Source organism: Cebidichthys violaceus, unplaced genomic scaffold (genome assembly GCF_023349555.1).
Source record: "Cebidichthys violaceus isolate CVI_PGR_0920_01 unplaced genomic scaffold, fCebVio1.0.p SCAF_5, whole genome shotgun sequence".
Classification (NCBI taxonomy): Eukaryota; Metazoa; Chordata; class Actinopteri; order Perciformes; family Stichaeidae; genus Cebidichthys; species Cebidichthys violaceus.
This window is the reverse complement of record NW_027176705.1, coordinates 6,534,903-6,558,170: the sequence shown is the minus strand read 5'-3', so window position 1 is coordinate 6,558,170 and position 23,268 is coordinate 6,534,903. Positions and strand designations below refer to the sequence as shown.

The 23,268-nt window shown below is 39.7% G+C and overlaps 1 protein-coding gene across 3 annotated transcripts; it reads right to left on the bottom strand.

Annotated features, from left to right (window-relative positions):
* Positions 1–408: 408 nt before the first annotated feature.
* rufy2 (RUN and FYVE domain containing 2) lies at positions 409–22,922 on the bottom strand. Of its 3 annotated transcripts, XM_068730143.1 has the most exons (20): positions 22,437–22,922; positions 20,430–20,740; positions 16,408–16,581; positions 16,194–16,311; positions 15,142–15,243; positions 14,742–14,865; positions 13,560–13,624; positions 13,376–13,441; positions 12,398–12,467; positions 11,999–12,100; positions 11,394–11,510; positions 11,111–11,203; positions 10,410–10,484; positions 10,206–10,303; positions 5,208–5,327; positions 4,615–4,744; positions 4,376–4,470; positions 3,978–4,026; positions 3,673–3,753; positions 409–3,113 (listed from the first exon to the last, which is right to left on the bottom strand). In XM_068730143.1, the coding sequence occupies exons 2-20, from the start codon at positions 20,503–20,505 to the stop codon at positions 2,970–2,972; spliced, it is 1,899 nt and encodes a 632-aa protein (XP_068586244.1). In that variant the 5' UTR covers positions 20,506–20,740; positions 22,437–22,922; the 3' UTR covers positions 409–2,969. The 3 variants fall into 3 exon arrangements, with proteins under 3 accessions (XP_068586244.1, XP_068586243.1, XP_068586245.1); XM_068730142.1 differs by lacking the exons at positions 20,430–20,740; positions 22,437–22,922 and adding an exon at positions 18,370–19,056; XM_068730144.1 differs by lacking the exons at positions 409–3,113; positions 3,673–3,753; positions 3,978–4,026; ... (3 more) ...; positions 20,430–20,740; positions 22,437–22,922 and adding exons at positions 5,336–7,759; positions 18,370–19,055.
* Positions 22,923–23,268: the final 346 nt, after the last annotated feature.

The following is a 23,268-nucleotide window of genomic DNA, read 5'->3' as shown; positions in this document are numbered from 1 at the left end:
TTGGTTCAAATGGTTTGATAAGTGTGAGCTGGTGAATGTTTTATGAATGTATTCAAGGTTCATTACATAATTTAAAACTAATATTCTATTCCACTCTCAAAGAAAGGAAGTAAAATAATATATATTTAAGCTGTAAAATAGCTCAGGCAGCTGTTCTGACCTGTTCTTTGTGTAGATATAAACGGCTCTGACATCATGAAAACACAACAATTCTTATTTTCAGGTGATTCTACACGAAAGAAAACATAGTTATCAATATTATACTTATGAGGCGTGTTAACGGGGAACTAAATTAGAGTTGATTTCAGCAAGACACAAGTGGAAAAAGACCCAAATGGTGCAAAAAAAGAAAATGTTCACAGGAGAAATTTCAATGATCACCATTAATATGACAGCAAACATGAACAATTCTGTTTGTGATGTGATTTAATCAGAAACTGCTACACAGTCAAGACAACATATTTGTTGGCAATAGTTAATATTAAACTGGCAGATTAAGTAAATTAAAGAGTCACTGTGATTATCAACAATTATGTATATACAACATACAGTGGTGCCAACACTGCATAAGTCCCATTGAAAGCTGGGAGATTTATAAGACTGTACAAAAAGGTTTTAGACCTGGGTGCATTTCAGGAACACTTGCCTATAGTACTTAATGATGATATGATAAATTGGTGAGTTATTAAATATTTGAAACGATAAAAACACTTTAAATTGAATTGAAATGAACCCAGGCCTGTTTTATCTCTTAATGGTAATGAATACGTCCAGTACTTGAAAAGTCATAGGTTGTAAACATTGTACAAGTACAAAACCAGAATATGCAGTGGAACTCGTATCATAACTCGTATAATAACCCGTCACTGAAGACCGTACAGTCATCAGCATTAGTTTAACAACACATTAAACAGAAAGGAACTAAATTGGTTTAGAGTTTCAAACTTTCCCTCTCAGAAATGGAGCAGCAGTAAAATCTGGTTCTTTTCACAACTTACTTCAAGTGAACAGGGAAAGCTCAAACAAGTTCCCTGGACTTCTTAAAGTAAAAATGAATGTGCATAAAATACAAAATCAAATATAAATACTTTCAAATTAATCTATATTAGAGGTAATATAGGATTGCCAAGTGCTCAAACCTACTGGCTATTGTGTCAGAGGTGTGTAACAATAGAGTCTGTTCTTAACTAGTCAGTGAAGTGGTCATGTTGTGAGCTAGCCGTCAGTGGTTCAGCAACTACAGAGCCATTTAGGCACCAGAGATGACAGCATGTGTTGCTCTTCTTGGTCCTTAAAGCAGTTTCCACTGCATTAGTGTTCGAAAACTAACAGTGAAATGTGCCTTTTATCTAGATCGCTTTGCTTGGCTAGACTTGCTACTTTAAAGTATTTTAAATTCTCTCAACAGAAATCCTCTCTGTAGAAATATAGGGCTCATTTTGGCAACAAGAGAAGCACAAGTAGGTAATATTCATGGCATTTACACAGGCACAAATGGCACCAACATTGTTAAAAAAAAAGAAAGATTTTCAGTTCCTTTGAAAGCCACAGCCCCATGGGGAACTAGTCTGGTCAATGTGTCAGCAGAACAAAATCTGCTTTGAGCTGTGAATTTTCCTGGAATTAATTTGCATGAAGTCTTTGTCTCATTGTCACAAAATATATCTCCATGTTATAGATCTCCTGTGAAATGACTGCAATTAAAACGGACAAAAAAATTAGACCAGTCCTGATCTTCTCACAGCCAATTAAACTGAAATATATTCAGTCTATATTTCAAATAAAGTAACTGTGATGAACTTACGAAACTGTCTCAAATTAAAACTGATGCCTCTATATGACCTACATAAGTAAACGAGACCATCAGCGAGAAGATTGGTTAGTGATTGTCAGCGGTGCCACCAGGTCGGGTTCCGCGCAAAATCAGATGAAATAATGCATGTTCACCAGAAATTCCTTTAGCTCAGACTCCAGCAGGGCCTCCAGCAGCAACCAGCCGCGGACAGAACCAGACCCGGTTCGCTGCAGCCTTCGACCTGCAGTCGTAAGCTCCGGTGGGAGCAGGAGAGCTAAGCGTCTACTGCCAGGGGGTGAGCTTCGCTTTGCTACTCTGTGACCGACACCATGCTGCTGGAGACCCAGGCCGTATTGCTGGGTCCGCTGGAGGGAAAAGAGGCACGGGAGAACCAGAACCAGCACTGAGCGGAGCATCTGCTGCACCAAAATGAGAGGTTTCTTCAGGGAATCAGGTGCTCGGAAACACTACCACTTTCTCCACAGGGGTCGCCAAAATCGACACAAAATTAAAGTTCCTTGTAGTAACTTTAAGTATCTAGTAAAGTAGAATTTAACCTGTCAGGTTGACTTGATCTTTTGTGCCTGTGAAAATGTTGCCTTTATTTTTGTGTTAATTTCCCTCCGAAATTAACACAAAACAAGGCCACGATACTGTATGTATTAAATATGTAATCTCATCTGTTTGGCTATACATTTACTGTATAGAGTTTGACGCCTGATACATAATGATGCAGTCCTTCAAAAGACTATAGGTTTGGTTGAGAATCTCCATTTAGCTGCAGCAGTGCTCATCAGTTCATGGTAAAGTAGTTCCTCCTTTAATAGCAGAGCTCTGTCCTCAGACAGTTCTGTTTTGCATGGAATTTACTGTAAATGGTTAGTCCGTAAAACTGTTGTTTATCTAGCATATAAAACTGCCTCGTCCTCCGTTTTGGATTACAAGAGACAATGTTATAATGAATACAAACATAGATGGGTCAGAATGATGCAGACACCCCTGCTTTTTTCTGCTGACTGTAATGAATGAATCAAACACACTAAATGTTCATGCACACGGTCCATTTCAAGCAGCATTTCTGTTGAGAGAAGTTGGGAGATGGATCTTATAGAGGGGCCAGAGGATGGGAATTTATGAGTTTGATCTCAGATAGTTTGAAGCAGTCACGGCTCCTTCACGTTGGATTGGAGGAGCATCGCTGGAGGAGGAGGGCGTGGCAGGTGTCACAGACTCTGACTGGTTTTGGTGAGGCGGGCAGAGGGAGCTCATTGTCGGAGCAGCTGTTACAAAAAATCTCCCCACAGTTCCTACAGTGGTGCTGGAGAGAAATACAGAAAGAGTCTGTCAAAATAAAGTTTACATTGTTATGGTGTGCTTATGGGTGCAAATTAGCTGCAGAGGGAACCAACTTGCTGATTTATCTTCTTTCCATTGAGCAATTAATATTTCATTACAGCACTGCTTGAGATCCCTTTGAGGTTAAAGCCATGTCTGTAACGCATGTATCTTCAAATGTCTTGTTGAGTTTCTACAAGTTGTCTTTTCAGGCATGGTGGCTGTAAATGCTAGCTCTCACAATTAGTTATTTTCTCATTTATTCTATATAATATGCTGTTGCCGTCGTAATCTAAAAAAAAAAACACCGGCCATAGAACAGTTCTCAAAACAGGAAGTAAATCAAAATAGAAAAGCTTTCAAATCAGTTAGCATTTAACTATGCAAAAAAAAAGGATGTGGATCACTAACTTCCTCACCAACATATCAGGGGTCCTGAGATGATTTCTAATACAATGATAGTTTAGATAAAGGATTTCAGATGTGGGACAACACAAAATAGGGAATCTCCATTTCTTATTTGTGGTAATTTGCTGACTTACCTTTCGTCTTGAGATGGAGAACTCCTTCTCACACAGCTTGCAGTGGCTGGCTTCCTTGTCCTTCAACCACACCTGACCTCCCTGCAACAACACAATACAGTAAATACAAAACAACAGAGCACACATCACTAATCAATCAATAACAATTACTATATTTGTTTCTCTGACTTCTCTCTCTGCTCTTTTAATAATATCTCATTTAAGTTTTCCATTTTAGTGATGAAAGGGTTTGGATTAGACAGACATTAGAACATTAGACATTAAAAGACTTTCTTTCCGCTACGTTTAACTCACAGTTAATTTACCTGAAGAGCTTTGTTGGCTTCTTTGATGTCTTCAATCTTCAGTTTGGATCTGATGACAAAATGAATAAAACTGTTATGTAAAGGAAATAAGTAAATTCAACCACCTCAGGTCATCCTGATACCACTTCACGGTTGTTTGCCTCTGCCAACTATTCAAGTTGCAGTTTACTGCGTTGCTGAAGAATCACGTTCACAAGGATGGGATGAACAAAAAAATTCACTCAAGCCACTTCTGAGATATTGCCTTCACAGAAATAGGACAGATCGACAACCCGGTCAGCTGCTGTCGTCAGCGTGGAGGCATAAACAGTTTACCTCAAAGGTTAGAGCCTCTAACTCTGTTAAAGGCTCTAACAGCTTGATTATGGTGCAGACATTTTTAAGCAAAGCATACATACTCGCTCAGTTTGGAGCCTAGTTCCTCGAGAGCTTGTTCTTGGTCCTCGCAGATCATCTTCAGCTGAATGTTTTCATCGTGGAGACGATGGAACTCCTAAGAAAAAAACATAAAAACACAAAACAACAGAAGACATGCATCTGATCAAATGCTGGATTGCACACACAAAGCTATATACTATAATAAAACATAATATAAAATATCACATACATGGTACGTCTCTTTTTTCAGTCTCTTTACCTTTTTTAGCCCATTGATCTGCAGCGCCTCTGTGCTGAGCTGAGCCACTGTATCCCTCTCTCTGTCTAGATCATTTTGTAACGTCTGCCTCCACTCCCTCTCTATCTTCAGGTCCGTCTCTAGCTGCTGGCTAAAGGGACACACCACAAACATGCATATATATATATATATATATATATATATATATATATATATATATATATATATATATATATATATATATATATATATATATATATATATATATATATATATATACACCAATAACAATAATAACACCAATAACAATAATAAAGATGACAAACAAGAGGCAAAGTAAGGAATATACTGAGTAACAGATAATATTAGGGCACACTGGTTTGTATAAGTTTGTTTTGATTGTTATCTATTGGTCCTAGGTCTATTAGGGCTATGACAGTTTCAGTGAGAAATGCTTTTTCACCAAAAGCTGGCTTACCATGCAGCACAGCTTATTGTGTATTTACTATGTTGTATCTCTCTCTGAACACCAGATTCTTTAGATTAAGTGTTTATGTATGTATGTGTGTGCATGGGTCTATCAATCAGTCTGTCTTTAAAGGGGTTTTGCTTACAGTTGCCTTTCTCTGTGTTCTATCTGCCGCTGCAAGCTGTCGGCCTTGTTGGCAAAGTCCAACTTGAAGCGTCTGGTCCCCTCCTCGGCCGAGGTGCGGTGCCTCTCTGCCTCCTGTAATCTGCACCATTATAACCAGGGACAAACTCAGGGCCATGGAGAGAAAAAACTAGGGGAGGGGAGTGTGGAGGGAAAGGGAAAAAATAATAGTGGAACACCGGAAGGAGGATGAAGGGTAAGGAGTGAGGTTTATGGGTAGAAAGAAGGGATGATTGAGGATGAATGAAGAAGGTTGAGGGAAAGGATGGTGTTGTAATTTTCTTCGCCACAACACCAGAGTCAAACTTAGAGGGAAGAAGAATTGAGGGGGTTCAAAACAGAACAGTAAGGAATAGAAACGGGTGAGTCTAAATAAGACGCATGATGAAACAATGAGGAAAAGCCGCCTTAAAGCAACTGAATGGACAAGAAAAAAAGATGATAGCTAACTGCATCTTGACCTGCACGTCTTTTTCAATAATACCTTATATATTCAAAGCATTTTGAGTCTGAAAAATATGCCAACTGCATTGTTTCACCTGATATTGTACAGGGAGGACCCTTTTGTAGTGTGTTTTGGGGATATAAGAATTTTAATTAAGTTTTAGATCTTCTTGCGCCATTTCAGATACAAGGACAATCGGGATAATCTCACAATTCCTTGGCTTACAGTTGATTAAGAGCTTTATTACACAATAAATGTCCGGTGTCTGAACATGGCCAAAAACTCAAACCACACTCAACACTTTAAAACCATCTAACTTTATTTGTCACGGTGGTAAAAGACATTAGTGTACTGATAGCATATTCTTCTAAAAATTGAGAGGAGTTACAGTACTATGAACACAGAGTTAGAATCGGTAGAATAATTACATCCTGATCAATCACATAAGTCATTAAATATGCTAAGACGAGAGACATCAACACATTCAAGTTCCCTTGAGAGAAGCTACAGAGGTTTACAGCTGTGTATCTAAAATTCTTTACATTTGGCTCAGTTCTGTCTGTTCTGCAGAAACAAAGCAAATGTGCTGGTCCCACTGAGCTGCATACATCTGCAAAACATTAGTTTTCAGTTTTGTTAAATCTATGCAAGAAGGAGATGGGCTGTTTCCAAAATCACTCCCTTTTTTACTGTAGAGTGCACTATAGTTACCCTTTTGCCATTTCAATTCAGGGTTGAAATCTGAGTGTGAAATCCAATATCCATTACATAGCGTCCTCAAAAACGAAAAAAGTAGCATCCACGGCATGTGCCTTACTTTCTGCTAACAATCCCACAATACAATTTCTAACATTTTCGTCAACGGTCAGTGATGATGAGTGTGAGATAAGTGTCCAAAAGCTTAAATTACTGCTCAGTACAGAGTAAACTGAATATGTATTATAAGGAGAATAATGAGTGAACAAGGGAAAGAAATCAGGCACAGCAAGGGTCATCACAGCCAGTCAGAAGCAGGTCACGAGGTGCCGCACATGCAGAGCAAAATGGCAACAAATTAAAAGCAGGAGGTTGCACAAGCAAACTCCAGTCTGCCTTAACAATTATAGTGAACACCACTGACTGACTGTGATGAAATGCAGGTAACATGGTCCTGCTCGTGCTTTAGACTTAAACAGTGTTGGCTGCAATAAAGTAAAAAGACAGCCAAGCACAGAATCACAAGTTCTTAGACAATCACGACCCAATAATTTACGCAGTCCCTAAATACTACAGAGACTCAACTCTGTTAACTAGTAGCTCTGGGTGTTGTCAGATAAAGTAGTTGTGATACGAGCGGGATGGGCCACTATACTCATTCTAACTCAGTGTGAACTACAACAATGACCCTACGATAACATCTCAGAGTCAACTATCTTACTGTCAGTGTTACTGCATATAAACTGACTACTGGAGGCAGGATGAATGTGTGGCATACACGTGTGTGTGTGTGTGTGTGTGTGTGTGTGTGTGTGTGTGTGTGTGTGTGTGTGTGTGTACACGGCTGAGCATGAGAGTGAATAAATAAAGTACTGAACGATTAATTCAAAATGTTTCTATTAAAGAACAATTAATATCATATTCAGACAGTTTGCTGACCACCTACACGAGGAAATTCAGAGGAAACCCTTTTAACACAAACCCAGTAATGTTGTCTGAAGAGGATTCAACTAAAGATCTTGAAACATGCTGCAGTGGCCTCAATGAATCCCAGCAATCTGCTGGTGATAACAATGTTTCAGTAAGTTAAAGGACTAAACCATGCATTCTAGTTTCGCCTGATTCTGTGGCTGCTCTCTGGTCATTAAACCATCTGAATATTGTGTGAAAAAAACAGGAATGTTCCTTTAAGTTTAGTCTTTTTATTCATTCAATCATAAGCGACCATGTGTCTGCATGTGTGTGGGTCTCTGCATGTCCGTCCTCAGAAGGAGATGTCCTTGACTAGCTTGTACTGGTGCTCTGTGTCTGAGCTGGCACATTTAACAAATGACATAGCAAGTGTTCTGGTCTGACTTAGCAGATCCTTATCACTGCACAGAGGAGAGGGGATAAAATCAGGAAATCAATGAAATGTGGTTTCAAGGAACCAAAACAGATGGATGGATGATTGGATGGATGGTATAAAAGAGACAAACGGAAGGGAGGAAAGAAGGAGGAAAGAAAAGAAGGAAGGAAGAAAGGATGTCAATACATCAGTATTCTAAGTGGCCCCGGTTACACTGAACACTTTAAGTGACTTTTAACATCACAAGCACAGCAGTAAGTGTAAATAAATTTCATTAAAACACAGAAATCTGATTGCTGACTGCCACTGTCACCAGATTTCTTCAGTCTGGACACATTTCCCTCCACAGTATATGTATGAGTAATGAGAAGAGGTGGGAAGAAGAAGTACGGAAAGGTAATGTGGACAGATAAGTGAATAAAACTAGATCAGACAAAAAGTGGAATTGTCAGGTGAAGTGTGCACAGAAGTATACTATCAACATGACAGATGTATGCCTGATCTCTCTAAAGAAGCCAACATGTTAAATTCTAAGGGGGAGATTTATTTCTAATTAGCTGGTAAATAACCTTGAACAGTTGCTCTAACAGGACATTTCTTACTTCTTCATTAGATTTTTCAGCTACAACACAAAACTCCCACTGAAAAAAACCTGTAACCGGGGTCTGTGTCCTACCAGCCTACTATACAAAGACCTTTGGAGCAGCAAAAAACATTCACAACCAATCACAAATAGGATGGAACAGATTTAAACTAATGGGAGAGGGGGGAGGGATGGATCGTGTTGACTGGTAGACGATGAGGTGAGGAGGAATCGTAACACACCAATGAACCAGCAGGTCTCATAATGACTGATATGGAAATATGTAGCATCATACACGGATTGTGGTGCAGCAGTGACCAAGAGAACATAGCATGCATGAAAATAGCAGCAGGGTAATTTATTAGACATGATATAATGACTTCCCCAAGGAAGTTGTTTATGATTCCCTGATGTATTTCGTCTTGTAATCAGTTTAGTTAGTGGGTGATGGCCTAATCAATAGCATTCAATACAGTATTTGCTGTGGAAAATGTTGCTTCTGCTCTTTTCCCCTGAAGGTTTAAGCTGAGTTGGTAATCTTCTTTTTTTATATAGTTGTTGAAATTCTCTTTACATCCCTGCAGCAATCAATAAATAGAATACTCTGACAAAAAAAGAAAGAGAAATAAATCAAGTATATGCAGAACTGTCGGATGGAACCTGTGAGTTTACCAACCTGTTTTGGGGGAACTAGTGATGCCAACTTCCTTCATTGCAAAAGAGACTCTTGATGGTTTCTTAAGATAACAAACACTATCTCAGGTGTGTCTAAAGAGTCATAGAAATGTATGAATTATGTGTGTGATATTATGATGTAAGTGGAGGCGGTCTTTATTCTAGGTGCATTGGGACAGTCAATTCAAGCATATTTTTTGTATTTGTTTCAAGTAAAACCTTTGTATCTTAATTTTTGGCAACTTTTGCACTAAGAAAAAGACTTTAGGATAGTGCAAAAAAAAAAAACTACACCTAAAACATGACCGTTTCTTGTTACCCAAAATGTTTGGCATTTTTTTATATTTTGAGGGTTTTCACTGGACAATAACAATGTATTATTTTGTATCAACTTTGGACAGTACGTTAATAATGTTTAGATTTAATATGCAAACACTTTTTAGTGAATCCATTTCCCAATTAATGAAAAAGCTGTGTCCCGCCTCCATTGAATTAAGCACACCTTCGCTAACATCAAAAGGAATAAATACACTTTAATTTCAGGGGAAAAGAGAAGATGGAGCTACTTCACATAACAATGGCTATGTATTTGATGATTGTTTAGGCTGCCATCTAGTAACAAAAGTGAGACATATCAATCTCATCACATGTAGCAATGTTAGGTAAAACTCTAATCGTATCATTTTCTTTTAGACGGTTTCGTAACTGTGGAACTTTTTGTGTTTGCAGGACAAACAGAAGCAAAATATGATGGTAAGAAGGAGACAAGGAATACAACCTCCTCACCAATGTCCTACGAGCAACCCTGAAGCACTGATAAGGAGGAAGGCTCAAATAATTTCCCCCCATGTTTTCCCCAGCTTCACCACACAGATCTATCAATAACTATGTACTTTGCAGTAAAAATTAAAAAGAGCATCATTATCTGGTTTAAGAAAAACGACACCTTTTTTGTGAACAAGTTCTATTACATAATTCAGGTTCAATATTACGAGTCAAAGCGGTTAAAAGGGTCTCAGGGACATCAAACTTACTTTGTTAAAGGAGGATTATGTATGTTTTGGTAATTCAATGACGGACTGCAGTTCAAAGGTTTTAACAGAACAAAAGAGAAGTTTGAAGATTGAAGGAGAGACTGAGGAGACACATGGGACAAAGTGATATTCCTGTTTTGATTAGTGCGTGCTGTACCTTCACAGGCAGCATATCTCACCTTTGCTCCAGCTGCTTCATGGTGGCAGTGATCTGATTGGTCTTCTCTTCCAGACGAGTGATCACATCGTTCTTCTTCTTCATCTCCTCATCAGACGACTAACAAATGAGAATAAGTGACATAAGTAATAATAATAATTACAGTATGTGTACTGTGTATGACAAGAGAACAAGTGCAACCAGGTGAGAATGCAAGTGTTTTTACCTGCATCTTCTGGTACATCTCTACATTGATGACTTTGACTTCATCCAGTTGATGTCTCAGTCCGATCAGTGTGTCCTGTTGATGAAAAATACAAATATCCCCATGTTACAGGTCCCATGTTCCTGTGCAAAGATGTCTGCAGGCTGCTGGGATGTGAGATGATGCTGCTGCCCTGACAGCTACTGTATGTCACAGCTCGGCTACAAATGTCAGCTGGTGGCGTTTATTTAGCAGGGTTCACATGTTGGTGGTGAAAGGCCCGACACTGGTAGGGCTGCTAGAGAGAAACAGGCACAGCAGCTGGCAAAATGTTACTGCTCTATGTGAGCAAGTATGGGCAGGCGCTATATTCTTTGTTTGAGTCCCCAAAGTGTTCATTATCATGTGCTCTCGTAGAGCAACCACCACATTCTTATGATCATCATTCATTTCTACTGTGATTGTAACCATTAACAAATCACCATTGAAAAATCCACTAATATGCAAATCATATAATAACGCATGTCTCTTTGAACATTTTTCATTCTTTTTTTCTATTTGTGTAGTCATTGTCATTATGGATAATACTGAATACAACTAAATGTCTTATATTTTAAAGTATTTCCTTTTGTCAATATTTTGTCATCTCTTGAGACATTTTGTAAATAAATAAGTGTTCAAAGAGGAAGACAGAGTGAAGTGAAAGGAAAATGTAGGCTGACCTGCTTTTCATGAATATCTTTCTCCAGGAGTTTCATGGCCAAATCCATTTCCTGTTTCATCGACATCTGGACTACCAGCTCATTCTCCACATCCTAAAAATAAACCACATACGTATATAATCTGTTGTTATGCTGTCACCGTGTATAGTACACACACACACACACACACACACACACACACACACACACACACACACACACACACACACACACACACACACACGCGCACATGCACAAGCACAAGCACAAGCACAAGCACAAGCACAAGCAGTCACAGTCTGACCTGTCTGAGCTGACACTCCTCCTTCAGTTGTCTTTGAGCATCGTTGTACATCTCATCCAATCCTTGACGCGACTGTTTGTATGTATCTCTCTCCACTGACGCATCGCCTTGGGTTACCTAAATAAATAACGTCAACGGGAAGAACATGTCAGCCATATCATGCATCAATTTATAGTCAGAGCTGGTAATAATTGGTGGAATATTTAAGGGTAACTTCTGTACTTTTCAACCTGGACCCTATTTTCCAATGTACAAAAAAAAGATATTCTTTACCTTTCACTTGATCAGGTCTGTTTGTTAATGTGTGTCTCACACAGAGAAGTCTGGTTCTGACATTGACAAAATATTCTTAATATCCAGCCATGACATTTAAAATCTGCCGTCTGCAGCATTCTCCCTCAGTACTGAATAGAATTTATAACTGGTTGTCCCCATTAGTCACTTACACATAAAAACATGAAAAAATAGGGTCACGGTTGAAAAATACCAAAGTCACCCTTTAAGGGGGTAGATCTACCGTGTTGGTTTCAGTTGTGGCTGCAGCAAAATCTTTACCAAATCAATGTTTCTCTGTGATTTAAGACATTAGACGTGTGCATGCGTACCTCTAAATGTTCTTGTGTCTTCAGCAGAATAAGGCTGTTTTCACTCCTCAGCTGCTGGTTTTCTTCCTGCAGTTTGATGATGTTGTTCTTGGCTATGGCTAACTGCACACACAAACGTGGAAACGTACAAAGAAATTGAATAATTGATCACGAAGCACAGTTTGACAACAATGCTTGCACCGACACTGTGATTTCATCAAAACATATCTAGCTAAATTATTATATCAGATTCTATGATAACATGTAAAAGACAAAGCAGGTGGATCCAAATCAAATTATAATCCTTTAGTGACAAGTGAAACATAACAAAGGCACTTCAGTCATGATGTAGAGATGTGCACTTAAACTCTGACCTTTAGTTTAAATCTAATACGCAGATATTTTGAGTGTGGATCTCACCTCCTCTACGAGTTTAGAGTTGGACTTCTCCAACGAGTCCACTCTGCCCTGAAGACCATGAACTGTGGAGCTAGACACACAAACACATTGTACAAACAAATTGTAATCAGATTCTGTTTATTTTGATTCTCACTGAATTTAACGTGCCAACATATTATTCAGAATATGGGAATGGAATGATAGTAGCTATGTCACAATTCACAACAGAGGTGTTAAAATATGTAACTAAAACAGAAGTTTGCCCTCTTTTGATTAGATACATTTAATGGAGAACTGTGGCTTTTGAGCTGTTATCGTGTTTATGAGGTTTAATGGCATTCACATGTTTAAAGGGACTGAAGTGTCACACCCCAGACTGACAGGCCTGAATTTAACTTTCACATAAAAGAATGATCCCAGTCACTTCCACACAGTGAGGCATACAGCTTATTAATTAAACACTGGTATTGGTTCAGTACTCAGAGTATTCATTGGTGCATCCCAAATCACAGGTGCGAGTTTTGAAGAAAGATTTCTAAGAACTACAATTCCATTTAAGACAGTAGATCCATCCAGTTTCATTGAAATGTGATACCAAGTTTGTGAGAAAAAAAGACAAACTGAAAGAGGAAGCGTGATTGACAGGCTGTGCTTAAATGAGTCTGTCTGTAGGGAGTTATACTTCTGAAACAAGCAGACTGGTTCAAACCAAAATGGACTGAATACTGGATATATTTTAACGTGCAATCAGCTTTTTGCCTTTGATTCAAGGCATCACACCACTTCTCCAACATCAGATGGATGTAAAGAAAAAAGTGAGTGACTGCCTGTCTCGATCAGCCACTGTTCAGGTACAAAACACAGAACTGTAAGCAGAGGACTTCCATTTCTTAAAATCATGTTGAATTTCCTTGAAGTTAATAACATCATCATCTCCATGAAGTCTGCGGAAGTCCCTGCAGACACATCTGTTACCCAATAAAAAAACAAATGTCTTACTTGAGTTGTCGGTTCAGTTCCTCTACATAGTTCTTCTGATCCAAGATGGACGCTATCTGGCTATTCCTGTTGCCATGGAAACAGATGTAAAACAGAGCTCTACATTACATTTGGGAAGGGGGGGGGGGGGGGGCTAAGAGACCCATTGTATTAAATAAAGTGGAGAGATAATAAAGGACAATACCTCTCTTCACTCCTGTAATCATCAATGTCATTCTTCAAGTACATGGAGAAGTCGATCACCCCGACCTCAAATAAGAAGATAAATATGACAAGCTGGCATCACTCAAAATTAAGTTTATTATATATAAAAACTAAACTAAAACTAAAAACTACTTATTGTAAAGTTGATAGCATGCAGTTAATATCCACTGCTCTTTACTAATAGCTCTAATAGAAACTACCACAATATACACCATGGAACTAGTCAATCAAAAGACAAATTATCTGAAACTACTCTTATCAATTAATTGATTAAATTATATTTCAAGTAAAAATAGTGATTCCAGCCTCTCAAATGTGAGGATTTTCTGCATTTCTCTGTTTTATATTATATATTATATTCTAGTTGTAAATTAAATATCTTTAGATTTTGGACATTGGGAAGTTTTTTGACTAGTTTTTGCCATTTTACAGTCCAATGATAGAAGGAAAAAATAATAGCTTTTATACAGATTAATCAATAATGAAAATAATTGTTAGTTGCAGCCCTAAAAAGAAGTAACCAAATATGCTTTTTTTTATATCTTGAATGAAATGTATCATCTCGGCTTTAGGAATGGAATCTCTTTTACACCTGCCATCAAATGTACAATCAGTGTGTGGTCATTTGTGTTAAGGCTCAGAAAATAATCGTAACCAAACACACTATTCCAGATCGCTTCATGTTACAAGTGTCTCAGCCACATTCAGTCAGGTGTAAACACAGTCTGAACAGGGTGCATTAGTGAGAAAATGTGTTTGCACACAGGACAAAGAGTCCACCCGTAGAAACATGACACCACAGCGGCTGCTCTCTCTCTGCCTGATGCCAAGATAACGTGACAAAACAAACAAGTGTTGTCTGCTTCCCAAAACTAGAGTCACTGAAGATAAACTGTTTCATGTCTGTGAACTTGTATGCACAGCAAGTGGAGTCATTTTTAATTAACATAAGACATACATTTGCTTCTCTGCTTAGTTTGGTGCAAGTGGAAAATTAGATACAATTATGTAGAGAACAGAAGAGTAGACGTATCAGATGTACACATGTTGTAATGCAGCCACATCAACAGATGTTTATACCCACATTAAAACAATGTGGTAAAGTCTGGTGTAAATGTGTTCTTTTAGTCAAATGGTCTAAATGCTGTCTCAGAGGGGTTACCTGAGAGTCCAGGTCCTCGCCTTTGACACACAGGTTAGCATCGATGACGTTGAGGCCCACCAGCAGGCCCACTATCACGGCTCCCTCCTCCTCCAGCATCAGTGCTGAATTCTCATAGAAATCACTGTGGAGGAAGAACAGATTCTCAAACACTGAAGGGAGCTTAGGTAAAAGCAAATTAACTACTGGATTAGCGCATATAATTTGTTAAATTGATTAATTACAATATTGTTTTATGATTAATATTATGTACCAACACCAATATTTTTTAGCCAAACATGTTTTATCTATACCTGAAACTTGGAAACAAGGAAATATAAAAGGTATATACTTTAATTTAGGTATATTTTTCAAAACAAGTCAAATGTAATTTGTTTGTTTTGTGTAAATATGTGAGTACCTGAGCAGATCTTTTCTGGTGATGAGGAGTCGTAGGTAGTCGGCCAGTCGTTTCTGCATGAGAGCCAACCGCAACCAAGCTCTGGCCCTGCCTAATGGAGTCCTGGGAGAGAGAGAGACACACACACACACACACACACACACACACACACACACACAGGATCTAATTAGGTTATTCTATGTGTGTTTATTGCAGTCTACAGTTAACATGGGCTCATCAAGACTTCAACATGACAGCCATGTTTTGCCTCTGTGTCATCTCAACGATTAAAACATTTGCACTGTCATACGTGGCGTTGCATAAACACTGCTCTGCTACATGTCCGTTGGTCTGACTCAGCAGCACCAAAGGAAACACACTCTGTTCTCCATCTAAAACAACACGACTGTTCCCCATTTAGCTGGATCAGCGAGACCTGAATATTGCTCACTTGATTTCAGGCCTAGACGCTCTGGTATGTGTGACTGAAACTGAATAACAAAGTAAAGCATGATGTAGATAGCATGTGCTTAAATGAGAGTACGGCCACTAGAGAATACTACGTAAGGCGCACCAGTAGGGTTTTTCAAGTTGATATTTTACCTCCCATATTGAGCACTATCAACACGCATATGTGTTCAGTCATAGTCACAGTAGGAATTCAACTGAAAAACATACAACTGGCTGCAAATATACAAACATACTACTGCACCATTACTGACTTTGCTTTTAAAAGATGTCTATTGCCCAAAATTGACAGTATACTGACAAATTTTGAACTCAGTGCTGTTAACACTGTGTCTGATTAAAAATGTGCCTATTCTGGCTATAGCTGTTACAAAGAGACAAAAGAAAAATAAAGATCTAGAGAAATGGGAGGAAGTGAGGCAGCAGGGAGAGGAAAGGTGAAGTGAAAGTAAATGACAGTCAGGTATTTCCCTGCACCGGCTCACGTCACATTCTCATGTTACTGGTAAATGTGAGTGTGTGTGGTTGTGTTGTGGCTCATGTTCCTCCAGCACGATGTAAGGTTAAGTTCTGTGTGAGCACAGGTGTGTGTTTGTACTCCTTACTTAAGTCCAGGCAGGTCTCGTACAGAGGCGGAGATCTCTGCTGCTTCAGGACACAGTTTCTCCACCAGCTCCAGAGGACCCCAGAGAGACTTGTTAAAGCCCAGAAAGGACTTCTTCACTGCAGAGAGAATAGACAAGCAGTAGCACATGAACATCTAAAAATACTAGGAATCCTTTGATATTGAATTTGAATAAGTTGGGAGGTTCCTCTTACCTCTGAGGCCATGTTTGAGGCAGTGCTCCATGACAACAAAGAACTGCTGGAGAGGGGGGTAGTCGGAGTCCAGAGTTCGTCCGAAGCTCAGAGCTGACTCAATCAGCCCTTTAATACTCAGCTTGGCCATGTTCAGCAGGTTGGCTCGCTCCATAGCCATGGGATCTCGCAGGGCTGCAGGACAAATGCCACACACAAGCACTTAATTTTAAATATGCTTATAATGTAATGTATTACTGCTGGTCATTATCAGAAACATGCTTACTGTGGAAATGTACAGTAAATGTAAAGTAAGTGCTGTGAAGGCAGAATACACCCTAAAAACAGATAATTTGTATTTTTGTGTCAGCTCACTGTAGGCACACAGAACAATGCAGTATATATATATATTTGTATAACTTTGCTAGATAAATTGTCTTGTTTAAACAGATATGTTATTTAACATTTGCCTTATAGAACAACTCCAGAGCCTGAGACCGAAACAGAGAAACTCCCACAAAGATATGTCTTTAAGTGCCCTACACTTTGAGTGGACCTCCGGGTTAATGTGGTTAATGTGTAGCCAAACACCAGAGCAGGACAGACACTGTCAGGTGAAAAAGTGCAGGGATGTTGCCTAGCAATGACAGAGAGCTTTAATTGGCCCAGCAGCTTGGCCCAGAGGCAGAGACTCTGACAAATCAACAGATGATTTCTTGGGAGTGAGCAAGACTTTTGGGAGCCCTTTGGCGGTACGCCCTGAGGACACTGACGATTGAAAAGCTACAAAGTGTCTGGATGTTTCAATTGAGATTTGAGTTTGAATGCAATTGTGTAGATTTAAATAATCTTTAATCCTTAAAAGGTCATTCCCCTAAAATGTATCTACTGTGTTCTTGTTAAAAGAAAGACAAACAATCAATGAAAAAGTAATGTTGCATTGAATGCCTGAAACAACTATTCAGTTATTTCAAAGGATTCTGATTTTACATAATTCAAATGCAAGTCTGTGATGGACACCTGGAAACTGTCAGAAACTAAAAAAGTGTGCGTGTGTGCGCATGTGTGTGTGAGGGAACGTCTACTGTCAGACAGACACTGGCTGATGGGTGCACTGACAGAGAATAATTAAGAGTGTGGAGCTCATCAGAAGATTAATCAGCAACTATTATGATTCAATAATATGATTCACTTGTCAAGCAAAAATAAGAAACCTTTGCTAGTTCCAGCTTCTTAAAAATGATTATTTGCTGATTTATTTGTTTTATAAAATCGTAAAAAAATGTATATATTTGGGTTTCAGACTGTGAGTCGGACAAACCATTTGAGGACATCTGCTTGGGCTCTCAAAACATGAAAACAATCAACATATTAAGTTAGTTACAGCTGCTTATACTAAAACGTTATTTGTAGTGATATCAAGGCAGCAAACAAATACAAACAACACCACTATGCATGGTGATAAAAAAAACACAGAACATGTGTTTCCCATGTGCATCAGTGCAGCATGTGACGCCTCAGGCTGTTCAGTTGTGTGGTGGTAGAAACAACAGCAGCACAGCTACAGTACCACTGCTAACATTAATATGCGAGGGTGTACCATCAAAGCATGTGAGCAGCACTGCTCTTTGAAAAATCAATTGGCCACACACACACACACACACACACACACACACACACACACACACACACACACACACACACACACACACACAGAGGGTGATGAGGTAATGCTAGAAATGAAAGAACAAGGAGGATATGTAGCCAGCTAGGTCTGTCAGAATTGTACGTCTACCAACACCAGCTGGAACTAGTAACAGTGCTCCGATTAGAAGATGACTGGATGATTGAATGTTCCTGAACATGCATCCTGCACAGTTAGCTAAGGGCACATTTCCTCATGTGACCCTAAAACAATCAGTTACTGGGTGCGTTCAGACCTTTTATTATTAACCAGACACTCCCTTTATGATAATACTCTACCTTGGACGGTCCAGTCACCGGAAAGAGACGTCCTGTGCTCCGACACTTTGGGCAGGACGTGAATGCTCCCTGAAATAGTCTCGGATGCTTTCCTGGCCAAAGCGAATATGGGAGCCTGCCATCGCCCATCTCCTCCACCACCACCACCTCCTCCACCACCACTACTACCTCCTCCTCTCGCCGTGTTGCTACTGTTAGCTTTATCCCCAACACCAGATTTCTCCTCCTGTAGCCTCAAAATCCCAAACATCTGAGCCTTCTCCTTGCTGCTGTCCGCTTCAGACAACGCCAGGTCGTGCTCTGCAGGCGATGCCATGTTCGTGTACCTCTGAGACAATATAGCTGCTGGTCGGTGCGAACGCAGCCAGATTCATACGGTTAGCTAACCGTTAGCGAGCTGGCGTCGTTGAGCAATTCAACCGGCGACCATTGTGACAACCGTAGCATAAAAATACCTGTAATACCACCGGCCAAAGCAACGACAAGCCTGACAGTCAACCGTCGTAGCGTTCCCGTACTGCAAACCGTTGGTGTCGGTCTACATGATGGCCGTTAGCTGCTTGTTGATATACGATTATTTTCCATACATCTCGGTGCTGTGGACATTTGTTTACAGCCCGCAGACCAAAACCGACAGTTGGGCTCCTGGCGGTCCCGCTGCACCCTCCGGAGGGGCGGTGTCAACACGCTCACGAGATACACAAAAGGCAGTACTAGCTACGTAATGATTTCAGGGGCCGCTGTGTTGTGGGTGTGCCGCCCTCTGCTGCTAGAAGGGTGAACTGCAGGGCTGCTACCAGGTGGAGGATGGTACTGTGTGTAGAGGACAGAGATGCTTGGAGACAAGGGAGCCCAGACAGCTATTTTAAGATATATAGTTAAGTAAAGGTCCAACAGTTCTCTTAGAATAGCTGCAGCTCCCACTGAGGTCGGTAATATTTCTGCTAGGGTGGAATATAACTAAAATACTATTCTTAGGCACAAATTGGAGGTACTTGTACTTTACTTGAGTGCTTCCATACATATTGTACTTTTTGCTCCACTTATCAAGATTTTACATATAAAACATTTGAGCTAATAAAATGTGATGCATTGTGAATAGATTAAACTATGCTGCTTTCACAATAATATAATTGTCTAATACTCACAGGGGGCTTTTTTTGCTCAGAGAATACTCACATTTGAAGTAAATTTCCCCAATATTTATGCACTTTTACTTCAGTAACAACAGGATCTGAATTCCTCCTCAACAACTGTATTTCTGGTCATTTTGGTATTGAAATTCTATGTGGTAGTCGTAACATTCTGTAGTAAAAATGTAGGCCTGCTACACACGTTATTTTTTTGTAATATCTAATAGTTTTATGCAATTTGTTATCTTTATTTTCAAAATTCCTTAATTATAAATACTTAATACATATAATATAATTAAACAATTAAAATAATTAATAAAACTTTGTGATTTCTTTAAATTCTGAAAGACATTTACAGGGTTTGATTGGTTGCTTGTCCATATTTTTGTTAGGTGGGCGGGGTTCTGCTGGGGGAATTTGGAGTCATGACCTCAGTATTTCCAAAGTCCTGGTATACGGCCTTACTTTCAATGTCGTATTATGAACCCACAGAGGAAAGTTCTCAGTAGAATTTAGAAGCATCACAGTGGAAAAAATAAACACCCACACAGGCACCAGTAAAGAGGAGGAAGAAGTGCATGAAGAGAGTCAGGCCGAGTCGGCTTTGGTAAACATGCTTAAGGTTTTAAGTGAGACCTGCATGCTACATGAAATGCATATTGCACTGATATTAACCGTATGGATAGCACATACATTACTGTACCTCTATAAGGGTAAGGGTCAGAGTGGAAACAATGTAAATTGGATATTTCTGATTTCAAGTATTAGGCTACAATAGACAGGAGGGAACTGCAGACAGGGAAGATGCTTTGTTTCAGTGCAGTGGTATGAATCCATTGAACAAGAACATTGTATGAGACCAAGCTGCAGTAGTTATCATTATATATTAGTTAGGGTTATTCTTTCAAATAGCACTTCCCAACCTACCTTGGCTGTATGCTAACCGCTCCATACTCTCACTGTGAGTGATGCCCCAACGGTGGAGACTCTGAGGGGAGTACATGGTGAGTGGGACTCTCCTGTGCCCACAGTCTTGTTGTAAAGACGTTAGTAAATCGAGCAGATCCCTGAGTCCTGAGGTGGCTCCCTCTGGTCTGGTCTCTGTTGAGCTGGTGCAACAGTCAAATTTTCTTGGGTTTTTTGATTCCCTTGAAGCAGATGACCCTCTAATATGGCGTGTTCCTGTTTGGTAACCGTCTCAGTATTTGCTGGGCTTCTGCTGAGCTGCGCAAGACAACCTGGAACAAATCATACAGTTGAGACAGACCTAATAAGATCTTAAAATCAGGGAGATTAGAGAAGAGTCTAAAAACTTATTTCAGCACAAAGGCAATGCAAATGCATTCACAACTTTGTTAAACAACAAAACATCCCCGCCTGAGCACAAGTTAGATACGGGTTGGCCCACCAGGATGCCCAGATGCACAAAATTTTGAGATGGACAAATCGTTTTGAAAAACAGCTAACCATTTGCATTTTAAGCCTGGTTCCAGGTATAGAATTAAAGAACAAGATAAATATACAAATATACCTGCATATAGACTCAAAGGTTAGTCACTGTCTATGGGCTCTGTCACACAACATTACATCTTTGCCTCCCATTTCTTCTCACTGATTCAAACAATCACCACTCACACATACACCACAGGATAAAACCTTTCACTGTCAACTATAATATATGCCTAAAAGTTCTTCCCTCAGATATTCTTGATTTAATGTAATGTAAATAATATGATCATCACCAAAATGTACATTATAGAGCAAAATATAGAACAGACGGTTTTACCTTTCCTTCGATTGGTAGCTTATGAGGAATGCATCTAGTGGGCCTTCACCTCACCATGATGCAAGAGGAGGATGTGAAAGCCTCAGACCACACCAACGGATGAATGCTAGCTCCATTACACACTGTCAAAGCATGGAGGGACCACTGGTGTTTTTCCTCTCTTGTTGTTTTTCTCTTGTTCTGCCTCTCTTCCTCTGTCTGTCACTCTCTCTAATAGCTGAGGGCTGACCAGGGATCATATGACCGCTTTCTTGCTGATCCTCACACCCCTTAGCTGACCCTATACTGCCTGTGTTAATTCTCTCAATGGCTGCATTTAACAGAGAATTCATGACTCAGGTTGCTGCTGCCTTGTTATTGTTATGTACATTTCTTCTTCTTTATTTTGTTACTTTATCGGTTTACATGTTTGCTTCCCTGTTATTGTTACAAAAGTCGCTATCTAAAATATGTGTCGTAATCCTGCAGGTTTGTTTGTCTGTGCTTTTTTGTGAGGCTGTACATACAGTTTCTGCCTGTTTTCACCAATAATGACAAGCAAACCAACTATTCATCAGAATTTGAGCATAGATGTATTTGAATTTAATGTTTATTTAATATTTTCGTGGATAACCATGTCAATATCTTGCTTCAGAATCTAACATCTGAGAGTCTTTTCTTCTGTTTTTCAAATTTTTCTATCTCTCTCCTGCCGCCCTGCACACACTTTCCTCCTCCACTCTGTCTGTCTCTTCTCTCCCATCATGAACCACACCTAAACAAGCACATTACTTCCAGGGTGGTATGTATGTATCATATGACCACGTTAATCACTGTAGGAACACACCCTTCGACATGACAGACAGCCAGAGTGACCAATCATTAGCCTTCCATTAGCCTTCAGTGGAATCTTTTCCCACCAATAGGCGGAAGAGACGCTGTTTCATAGTAGCAAGCCTTTCATTCTGCAGCAGTGATAGAGTGGTGCTATGCGCACAGATTCTGATACTGTGAGTTATTAATATAATTTTTATTTGCAGAGAACAAGAAGCAGTGAGTTTACTGTCCTGTAACAGCAGAAGAGATAGAAGTAAAGTTTTCACTGATTATACCAACATCCTCCCTAATAATCAAGGACAGCAAGTTATCATGAGATTATTGCATCTCACCTCAGGCAGTAGAAAGCAGTGAGTTGATCCTTATTTCTGCAGCTTGTCAACTCTCAGAAGTCTGGTCCCAAAAAGGATAAGTCTATGCTCCGGTCCAGTATGTCGAGCCTGAGGCAATGACTCTATGGAAACTGTTCAAGATGCGCTTGATTCCTCGATTCCTCGACTTCCTGGCAGAATGTACAGTCCAAGCTTCAGGTTGTCAGTCGCAAGTCAGCTGTTGGGGCTACAGGCAGCAGTTAGAGACTCCTTTGTCCCATGATGGAGACCTCAGATGGTACCACTACTTCCACAGAGATGGTGAACAAATATGCATGTCTTCTTAGTATGTTCTTTATATATTCTTTCAAAACACTATCTATCTATCTATCTATCTATCTATCTATCTATCTATCTATCTATCTATCTATCTATCTAAACATAATCTAATCTAGAAGTGCTGCAAGACTGTTAAATCAGAATATGCTTCAATAGTTATGAAGCAGTAAGCCGGTACACGCTCTGGAGACATCACCGACAGAAACCACAACCATCACCCCACACAACACCCAATGACAAGAGAGCAGGAAGACAGGGAGAGGGGGAGGGGTTAGGGAGTAACACAGCAATGAGGGAGGCGAGAGGAGGGTTGTAGGGGGTTAAATATAGTGAGGGGGAGAGGAGAGAGAGAGGCGCATTGACTTGTATTCATACATACACCCCACCCACATATTACTATTGTACACTGCTAATATGAATGGAACACATGAATATATGAATGAAAACATGCAAGTGTTGGTGAACAGGGCTTTCTGCAGCAGTCCCATCCCTGAACAGAGAGAGGTTCCTGTTG

Coding starts and splice junctions, on each gene's coding strand:
- rufy2 (XM_068730142.1), bottom strand. CDS start 18,685: ATGGCATCGCCTGCAGAGCACGACCTGGCGTTGTCTGAAGCGGACAGC. Junction 10,304..10,409: donor AGATGTACCAGAAGATGCAG/GTAAAAACACTT, acceptor CTCATTTGTTAG/TCGTCTGATGAGGAGATGAA. Junction 3,114..3,672: donor TCTCCATCTCAAGACGAAAG/GTAAGTCAGCAA, acceptor ATTTCTCTCCAG/CACCACTGTAGGAACTGTGG.